This window comes from Raphanus sativus, unplaced genomic scaffold, assembly GCF_000801105.2.
Source record: "Raphanus sativus cultivar WK10039 unplaced genomic scaffold, ASM80110v3 Scaffold1139, whole genome shotgun sequence".
In the NCBI taxonomy this organism is placed as follows: domain Eukaryota; kingdom Viridiplantae; phylum Streptophyta; class Magnoliopsida; order Brassicales; family Brassicaceae; genus Raphanus; species Raphanus sativus.
The window spans coordinates 1-10000 of record NW_026616453.1 but is presented as its reverse complement, the minus strand read 5'-3'; the positions used below and the strand labels follow the sequence as shown (position 1 = coordinate 10000).

The following is a 10000-nucleotide window of genomic DNA, read 5'->3' as shown; positions in this document are numbered from 1 at the left end:
TATTTTCGTTTTTGAAATTGTTTTTCTCACTCTCATGTTTCTCGTTGACACATCAGTCACACTCGCAAACTTTTGATCCCCTGGCTTCTTCTATACACCACAATTTAGGTTCAAGTGTCTAGTTTCACTTACTTTGTTGTTTTTCGGTTTTTTCTCCATAAAACAAGTTTTACAAGCCAGTGGTTATTTAATCTCTGTTAAAGGCCCTTCGACAACTAAACGAAATCTGAATTGGCAATGAGTTTGTCCTTCAAGCTAATCAGCTTTCTATAGAGAACATATTCACTCGTTTTTGTGGAAACATCTTCAGTGAAAGATTTGCGTGCATTCCAAAACGATGACCTTTTTACCTCAGGGAAAACTCAATTCTCGACCATTTATTTAGGCCCTCTTGATTTACATATTTGAAAATTGGCAGGAGTGGATCCTCTTCATGAGTTAGAGTCTTTAGCTAATATAAAGTGAGTGAGGAGAAAAGGATGTGCATTTACTCTACTATCTCTCCCTTACACAACACTCTATATCCATCTTCAATCTTTTTTTTTTTTGCTAAATTGTAAATATCATAGATGATTAGAAGTTTTTACAAAAACAAGAACCTACAAGCTGAACCATCTTGGCAAAAAAGAATAAAAAACAAGATGGGTCACATTTTAAACCTTGAAACTTTAAAGAGAAAAGTTTATCTCAACCACATGACCATGAGAGAAGCATATCCTTTCCTATGGCGCCTTGCTGAAATAATATTTCTGAGCTCCCTGTCAATGTTTCGGAAAACAGTAGCAGGCGGTAGTGAGATCTGATTGTGAATCAAGTTGTTCCTCTGCTTCCACAAATGGTACACCACTAATTGCGTCGCTAGCTTCCTTAGCAGCCGAACCTTAGAGGAAGTTGCAGCTCTGATCCAAGATAACAGTTCTGCCCAGTTGGTGAAGGGCGCAACAGGGTGGTTGCATCTGCTGAAGACCTCTCGCCAGATAGCTTGGTTGTAAGTACAGGAGAGGAGGAGATGGTCCCTTGTTTCAAAGTAGTTGGAACAGAGCGGACAGTTAGCGGAGATAGGTAATCCCCACGCCACCAGTCTAGAACGTGTCGGCAAGCGATCATAGTTGGCTACCCACATGTTGAAACTGAGCTTCGGGATAGCTCCTTTGAACCAAACAACATCCACCCAGCTCTTGACTTCTTGCTTTGGCCTAAGCCTCTCCCACGTTGTGGACGACCTGAAAGAGAGAAAATTGGAATCACCAGCAACCCATATATATCCATCTTCAATCTTCCAACGTAAAATGCATTTTCTAAATCACAACACCAAAACTGCTCGTGTTGTTGCACATATTCTTGATATTTTCAGAGAAAAAGGAAGCTTCGCTTAATTGGCATTAGTTCACAAACGTTACAAACTCACATTTACACAAGAAATAAATTAAAAACCCTTGGTTGGTTTAGGCACATATGAGATCTGGAGACTAAAGCTTCATGGGATATTTTCTTTCTCCCTTTTTTGTATATGAGTTTACTCAAATGATAAAAAAAGTTACAGATACAACAAATACAATAACTTGTATCAAAAGTATAAATCAGCATAACCTAACCATATGACTTTATCTTGGTATTGTACATCTTCATAAATTAAGGTCAAGTCGATATGGTTTTAATTGCAACTGAACGTCATAAACATGCTTACTTTTTAGTGGATATCAGCTTAACTCAAAAAAATCTGAAGAAGATATGTTGTCCTTCGGACCCATCCACTTATTAACTATATATGCATGGTCTGGAAAAACATTTGAAAGGTTGGTATTGAGAGAAATACCAACATCGTATGAAATACCACATCGTCACACACTATATTTATGTATTGAGAGAAATATTTCTTCTCTAAGTTTGAATTTTTGTTTTCATGGCTCCGCGTAGAGAGACGTGTTCATGAACTCCAGTGGCTCCCGAACCCTTTTAACTCACTTTAAAATATGGTCTTTAATTACACTAAATTTATGTCTTTTAACTCAATTTAATATTTAGGCATTTAATTAAACAAGACAAATGAACATTGAGTATTTTCTCACTATAACATATGGTTCTTAATTATACGGGTTTCATTGGGCAATTCTAGTGACCTGCTAATCCTAACGACTTCTATAGTTCTATTAACTAAATATATACTATTGAACTTAAGCATTGAACAAAAAAAACTAAAATTATCTACTTTCATAACCTTAAGTTTTAACTCAATAAAATATTTAGGCACGGCCTTTAATTAAAAAAGACTTCTATTAACTAAACAAGAAAATTGAGTATTTTCTCATTATAACATATGGTTCTTAATTATACAGGTTCATTGGGAAATTCTAGTGACCTGCTAATCCTAATGACTTCTATTAACTAAATGTATATTATTTAACTTAAGCATTGAACAAAAAAAAAATTAAAATTATCTACTTTCATAACCTTATGTACCAGCTTTTAATATGCTTTTTCAATGTGGTTTCATGCATGCATAAGAGAATAAATCTTTTTTGATTGTACGTACATTGATTGTCGTAAATATGTCAAACCCCAAGGATCGTCGTCGGCCTTCGATTCACATGACGAAATACCATTATTGCAAACTTCGGGATGTTGATATAGATTTTTAGCAAAAAAAAGGATGTTGATATAGATGATTATCACTAAAAAGTATATTTATCAAGAAGAATTGGATCTGCAGATAAGGTGGACCAATTAAGTTCGGATTTTGGCCCATTTATCATTTTGAAAATATGTACACCAATTAACTGAGAAACTTGTCCGTAAAGAAAAAACATCGTTGATTCACAACATAAAAGCTGCGGTTATCATTACAACTCAACCGCGAATTTATTAGGTCTCTTGAGGTAAAAGGCAATTCCGTCGGCTGTATCATGCCTCTTCCAGAGCCTTTTTGATGTCTTTCTGCTTATTACACGCAAAACATGAAACCAACATCACAATTAGTAGTAAATATATAATACGACTTGAATACGTAAAGAAAGAATGCATACCTCGATTGATAGCGGTGTAGCCATCGTACCGTAACGATCAATCACTATGCCATCTTTGCTGACTAAGAATTTGGTGAAGTTCCACTTAATTCTAGAACCCAGAAAAGTGGGTTTGCTTGCCTTAAGGAACTTGTAGAGTGGTGCTGCATTTTGACCGTTTACACGTACCTAATCCCACATCAACACACACTTGGTCATATATATATAACCCACTATCAATCAAGCAACATGGTAACTGTTGAAGCACATAGTGATTTTGGGTTACACTTGATCTAAACATACCAAAATCAAGTCGTCGTAGCTACCTAACATAACTAAAAGATGAATAAAACGTGAGGAGGAGCCCCTATATGATTAAGTAACCACCGGAAACAAAAATAAATAAAGAAAGAGGATATTTTATAGACATACCTACCTTTTGGAAAACCGGGTATTCGGCCTGAAACCGCGCACAAGCAAACTCATGAGCCTCTTGACTCGTGCCGGGCTCTTGGTAAAGAAACTGGTTGCAAGGGAACGCCAAGATCTCAAACCCTGATATACATAATATTATACATACAAAAAGAGCGAACATGGCATGCAACTGCATGCATAACAAAAACCCTAACTTAAGTTAATAATAATAAAAAAAGACCTTGGTCCTTGTATTTCCGGTAAAGTTCGGTGAGCTGGGTATAATTGGATTCGGTGAAACTGCTGTTAGCACAATCCAAAGAATTAACCTATCAATCACTAATAATTTAAAGATAGAAAACGCAATGGCAGACAAAAAAATGAGACGAACCATTTGGAAGCAACATTGACGAGGAGGAGGACTTTCCCTTGGTATATGCTCAAATTCACGTCCTTGCCGGAGCTATCCTGTCGAAACAATAATTAATCAAAATAATCAGAGATACGATTCAAGCGAATGACAAAAGGTTACCTTGACGGTGAATTGATGGACGGATCTCTCGGGAACCGAAACAGAAGCACCCATCTCTCTCTCTCTCTTTCCAGAATGAAAAACAAAGGGAGCAACCTTTTATTTATGGCCTTTTTTTTCCGAGCGGGACTCCGCTTTTTCCTCTTTGTGGCACTTCATTACATGAAGTTTTGCCTTCCATTAGAAACAATCCAAGATAATTCAAACTTGTTATACTATATTCTCATTAATCATTATTATATTATTATTATTATTCATGTACGAGGATGTCTATTCATTCAATTCCACCTCAAAAATAGCATCAGAAACTATTACAAGAGAAAGAGAAGGGAGTGAAGAATATACATCATATACTCCAAGCTGAAAATCCACATAACCAAATAATGTTGACAAAAAATAAAATAAAGAAGAGCATAGAGATTCTAAAATATTCTCAATCTCTACACCTGATGTCTCTCTCTTTCTCTCTTACCATCTTATAACCCTCTCTGCTTTTTTTGTTGAGGTTCTGGTTCCAAGCCGGTCCAAACTTTGAAAAATTTCTTAAAGGCCCTAAGCTAATGCAGAAAATATCTAAGTAAGAAAAAGTTGTAATGTAAAATTTTGAAATATGGCCCATATGCCCTAATCAGCCGCTTATGTTGCCTATCCTATGGGCCGGGCCACAGTCACTTCGTCAACAACCCCTCTACTTCCACTACTAGCCTATCTCTTTTCTAAATTAGAGCCACATTACCTCGGGGTTTTTCCTTCTAGCTTTCACACCACCCTTTACTACTTTCCGTCTCTCTCAAGTTTCTTAAGTCATGACCTCTTTGACACATGCCTGGATCCGTAAATCAAAAAATTGTTTTTGGGTTTATCGCCAGTGATTCTTTACTCCATTATTAAATGATCTCCTATGGAAGGTTGTTCATTCCAAGCAAGAGTGGATTTCCAGATAAACAGAGAAGTACTTGAAAAGGTCATGGAGCATAAACATGCTAAACACCCTTACCTCTCATACCAACTGGAACCGATCCTTCCAAAAAACTCATTATTTCAGTCTTTAGGCCTAATAAACAATGGGTCAACACATGGCCCATTTGGAAAACGTGACAATGTTTATTTCATAATAATTAGGCCCAAAAGTAATGGGTAATCAGCATAGCATGGTCACAATTATGTCGGAAGTGTTTAGGCTCTATATTTATAAACCATTTACTATGATACTAGATTTTGACCCGCGCTTTTGAAGCGCGGGATATTTTACGATGAAAAATTTCACTAATAATTTAACAAATATTTTGGTAATTTTTAAAGAGTGTGTATTTAAAATATTTTTGCATTTAAATCAGTATTTTTAAATTCAACCCGATTGTGATTATACCGGTTAATCCAAAGATCTGACAATTCAATTTATGTTTCTAAAATATTCATATTAAAAATCACTAAAACCCGAAACTAACCGATTGAACTGATGGATAACCGATATATAATCTAATTGGATTTAAATTGTAATAGTTTCATAATTTGTAATCTTATAATCGAAATTTTAAAGTTCACTATTTTGAATTTTATGAAATTATGATGTTTCTACAAAAAAATTAAAGAGAAAATGATAGATATAAAATAATTAAGATTAATTATTGTATTATTTGGAAATATTGATAGTAGTATAAAAAATATATTGTTTGGAAACATTGATAGTAGTATAAAAAATAAGTATATTGTTTGGAAACGTTGATAGTAGTATAAAGAAATAAGTATATTGTTTGGGAACATGGATAGTAGTATAAAGAAAGGAACATTAGTGATTTAATATATGTTTAACTATAAAGTATAAATGTGTATTTAATTTAAAAACTTACAAAATAAATGTTAGGTCCAACAGAATGTTTCTGTTTTAATAAGATAGATTTTGCATTGTCGGTTTTTTTTATGAATGCTTCCTTTACATAGGGCTCGGCTCTGGATTTATTTTTCTTCCTAGGTTATGTATTTCACAGTGTATTCCCTCGTCGTGTATGATATAAAATGGGAAATTGCAGGCCATGATCATAGCAAAACAACAAAAAAATTCTATACCCATAAGAACTTTTGGCTATGATATTCTTTGTATAATATGTATAAAGATAAAAAATACCCTTTATTCTACTATTTCATTTTCACTCTCACTTCTATCGTTCATCTTTTCTTTTGAAATTATTTTTTTTCCAGAATTTATGTTTGATCTTTATTCTCTTTCTTTTGTCTCATGATCATTTATAAGCTTTACAAATTTTTTGGAAAGTGATAATTCGCATGTTGTGTAATTATCTGATCCAACAACTATGTTTGATCACGTTTCTTCATATATTTGTTTGGGTTTACAATTTTGATACTTCGATATATGTGAATTAAAAACAGAGGATGCGTAAGAATTAATAGAGAAGATAAACAGTAAATGTTGTGTTGTACTATTCCATTTGATAAATATAGAATAGTACAACACAATGTACTATTACATCATCTCCACTCCTCCTCCTCCTCCTCCTCATCATCTTCCTCTTCCTCTTTTTCCTCTTCCTCTTACATCATCTCCACTACTCCTCCTCCACGTGCACGCAACTCTCACAGAAGCTTTCCTTCGTGTTACATTTATGTTGACATTCTCAAGCTGTTATGTTAACTTTGACCCTCCCAATTGGTTAGATAATGTGGTTGTGTCGAGTATTCCATATTCAACCTATCATATTAACTTTGATCCTCCCAATCGGTTAAATTGCTCTAATTTTCTTCATAATCCCTATCCCCATATCATACGTCATATGTTCTATACTATTTTAAATTACAGTATAGTGTGATAAATTTATTTTTCTCTTCTTTTGTAATTTATATCTTCTTCTCTACCTCTTAATTCTTCTTACTCACTACTTGATCAGTTACACTGTTTTGTTTTCTAACATTGTTGCCACTCATCATCTCTCTCTAAAGAAATTTTAAAAAATTTCATATATACAAATTTTGTGGGTGTGTCGAGTATTTCATACCACAATATGTATAGCATAGTCACGTAATGAATAAAAGTTTAGGTTTAGGGTTTAGGGTTTAGGATTAGGGTTTGGGTTTAGGGTATACGGTTTAGGTTTAGGGTATATGGTTTGGGTTTGGGTTTAAGGTTTATAGTTTAGGGTTTAGGTTTAGGGTATATGATTTGGGTTTAGAATTTTTAGATTTGGGTTTAGGGTATATGAATTTGTGTTTGTTTATTTGTCTTTGCCTATACTATATGGTTTGAGTTTAGGGTTTAGGGTTTCTCTCTCTCTCTCTCTCTCTCAATTTATCATACTATACTGTATTTTAAATTACAGTATAGTATGATACGTTTCTTTTTCTCTTCTTTTGCACTTTGTATCTCCTTCTCTGCCTTCTGATTCTTCTTACTCACTACTTGATCAGTTATATTGTTTTGTTTTCCAACACCGTCGCCACTCGTCAGCTCTCTCTCTAAAGAAATTTTAGAGAATTTCATATATACAAAGTTTGTGGGTATGTCGAGTTTTCCATACCATAATATGTATAACATAGTCATGTAATGGATAATGGTTTAAGTTTAGGGTTTAGGGTTTAGGATTAGGGTTAGGGTTTAGGGTTTGAGTTTAGTGTATATGGTCTGGGTATATGGTTTGGGTTTAGGGTTTTGGTTTGGGTTTAGGGTTCAGAATTTGGGTTTAGGGTTTATAGTTTAATGTTTGGGTTTAGGGTATATGGTTTGGGTTTAGGGTTTAGGTTTGGGTTTAAGGTTTAGGATTTGGGTTTAGGGTTTAGATTATATGGTTTGGGTTTAGGGTTTAGGTTTAGGTTTAATATTTAGGATTTTGGTTTAGAGTTTAGGGTTTATGTTCGGAATAATCTATTCTACATCTATGTTATATATAGAATAGTATATAGTTCGAGCGTTTGATAATACACAGACAAACACTTTTCCATGTATTGATATATTCTTAATTGTCACAATCTTTAGACTATACTATATGTTATACTAGTGGTTGTCCGGCGCTACGCGCCGGGTTCAGACATAAAAGTTGTTTAATAAGCCGTAAATGTTATGGTTGTTTAAATTTGTAATTCGTGCTAAGCTGATGTATATCGGAAGGGTATGGTGTTTTGAAAAATTCAGAATTCTTAGCTGATGATTTGTGTTAACCTGGCTGTTAAAATGTTATTGAGAGGGCATGGTGGGTTGTAAAAATACTTGTTGAAGGTTGTTTTACAAAGTATATATTTTTCATTTGCACGTATGTATTTTTTTTTGGTTATTGCCATTGTTAAAATGATAAAGTGTTAGAAATAAATATATAAATGTGGAGAAATCAGTTAGAATATTTTGGAAATAAATTGAAAGTAAAGAATATGACAGAAGTGATATTGGAAATTAGAACCAAATAAACTCTTATATTATTATTTTTAGTTGAAGCAAGTATCATAGATAACTTTCTCTACAAACCGGACAATTTATTTTTGTACGAAGCTACTGATCAATGCAATCGAAATGGTAATTATGGCCGCAACTAAGAAAGCAAAGGTTGTTTCCATCATTGTAATCTCCGAAGCATACAATGCATATATCATCTTTCTCTTCCGTAGTTAGAGGCCTATTAGTACTCTCTAGGTCGGTGATGGTTAAATTGACGTCAAGTGTTGATGATGTGTTTTGGTTAAAGTCTTTGATAGTTAGAGTAATTTGTAGATCATCAGCTAAGATATTGTTGGTTTTAAATATCATTTATTCATGGGAATTAGTTGTCTGTGTTGAATTGACTTTTTAAAGGTGTTACAGTTTAGTTTTTAGGATGATTTTTTCATAACATGTTTATAGTAATAGTGGTTACGTTGCGTTTAGCTTTAGATTTATTATAATTTGTGCTCATTTCTGACCAGAATGTAATATGTGTAACTGAATGAAGCATTGAAATATTATGAACCTTAGCCTAATACATCTTGGTAGAGAGAGCAACAATTGGTGTTTGAAATATTTTAGTTTTCTGCGAAATTTTGATTTTATATGTCTTACGATTCTTTGAAAATTTATATAAAATTTGTAATGTTCCAGATTTGTATTGTTTTTAGATTTTAAATATTTATTGTAGACACTAATATATTGTGAGTAAATAAATCAAAGGTTTAAATTGTGAAGTAGTCTTTGGTTTAGCTAATCAAGACATTTCTATTATCTATAGTAAGTTTCTGTAGGGATTGTTGTATTAAAACCAATAGAGTTATCGCTAACCGTTGCATGAATTTTATCTGAGGAAATTTAAGACAGAAGATATGAATTGTTAGAATATAATTGATAATTTTTAAAGGGAGTTGTTAGAATATAATTGATAATTTTTTTGTGAGCTTAACTTGGTTGTTGAGAATATTCTTGTTGGTAAAATTATAATTTATACAAAATATAAAAATAATTTCCAGGAGAGTAAATAGATTGTTGGAAGAAAAAAAATACAGAGTTTGAGTGTCCACATGTAGTGTAGAAAAAGTGGTTTCTCTCTCATAAAGCTCCATCTTCTCTCTTCGACAAAAAACTTTAAAGTTTTCAGATTTACAGCTCCGGCGGCTTCCATAGCGTCGGAGCTGTGCTTTCATGTTTATTAATCTTCTCGGTGCGTTTTTTAAGATCTGTCTTGCTAGTCTCTTTTCGTTTTTTTTCTTTCTCAGAGGGAGCTGTTTGCTTGTGTTTTAGGGGTAGTTCTTTAGATTTGAGGAGAGCCTTCGTTAGTCTCTAGGATGCGGTGTGGTTTGATTTCTTCGTCCCTGTTGTGGCTTTCCCAATTAATTTGACCAGATCTGTATTTTTTTCTGGTGTACGGTGGCGAGTTGAAGCCGTCTCTGATGTGGGTTGCTAATTCTTCCATCAGATTTGGTCAAATTGTTTGTCGGTTGAGTCGTTTGTGGTCGAAGTTGTGGTCTATAGTACTCTCTGCTTTCTTAGGTTCTGGTTATTCGAAGGAGCTCCTCCTGTTGTGGTTTCTGATTGTGTGTCCCTATGGGTGGGGCTGTTCAGGCTCCGGGAAGAGATGGTTAACAT

At 33.9% G+C, this 10000-nt stretch overlaps 2 protein-coding genes across 2 annotated transcripts; both read right to left on the bottom strand.

The window, feature by feature from the left end:
* Nucleotides 1-557: 557 nt before the first annotated feature.
* Nucleotides 558-2632, bottom strand: LOC108808881 (uncharacterized). Its single transcript, XM_056998358.1, has 2 exons — nucleotides 2534-2632; nucleotides 558-1223 (listed from the first exon to the last, which is right to left on the bottom strand). Coding segments are annotated over exons 1-2 (543 nt in total). The 5' UTR covers nucleotides 2536-2632; the 3' UTR covers nucleotides 558-682.
* Nucleotides 2633-2666: 34 nt separating this feature from the next.
* Nucleotides 2667-4115, bottom strand: LOC108810381 (probable glutathione peroxidase 4). The gene is made up of 6 exons (XM_018582497.2): nucleotides 3949-4115; nucleotides 3808-3884; nucleotides 3658-3719; nucleotides 3439-3557; nucleotides 3024-3191; nucleotides 2667-2934 (listed from the first exon to the last, which is right to left on the bottom strand). Exons 1-6 carry the CDS (start codon nucleotides 4000-4002, stop codon nucleotides 2902-2904), a joined length of 513 nt encoding a protein of 170 aa, XP_018437999.1. The 5' UTR covers nucleotides 4003-4115; the 3' UTR covers nucleotides 2667-2901.
* Nucleotides 4116-10000: the final 5885 nt, after the last annotated feature.

What these genes read in the sequence shown, in the direction of transcription:
- LOC108810381 (XM_018582497.2), bottom strand. Translation starts at nt 4,002, where the DNA reads ATGGGTGCTTCTGTTTCGGTTCCCGAGAGATCCGTCCATCAATTCACC. An exon ending in TCCATCAATTCACCGTCAAG is followed by an intron (nt 3,885 to 3,948) that starts GTAACCTTTTGT and finishes TTGTTTCGACAG; the next exon opens with GATAGCTCCGGCAAGGACGT. An exon ending in AATACCCGGTTTTCCAAAAG is followed by an intron (nt 3,192 to 3,438) that starts GTAGGTATGTCT and finishes ATGTGGGATTAG; the next exon opens with GTACGTGTAAACGGTCAAAA.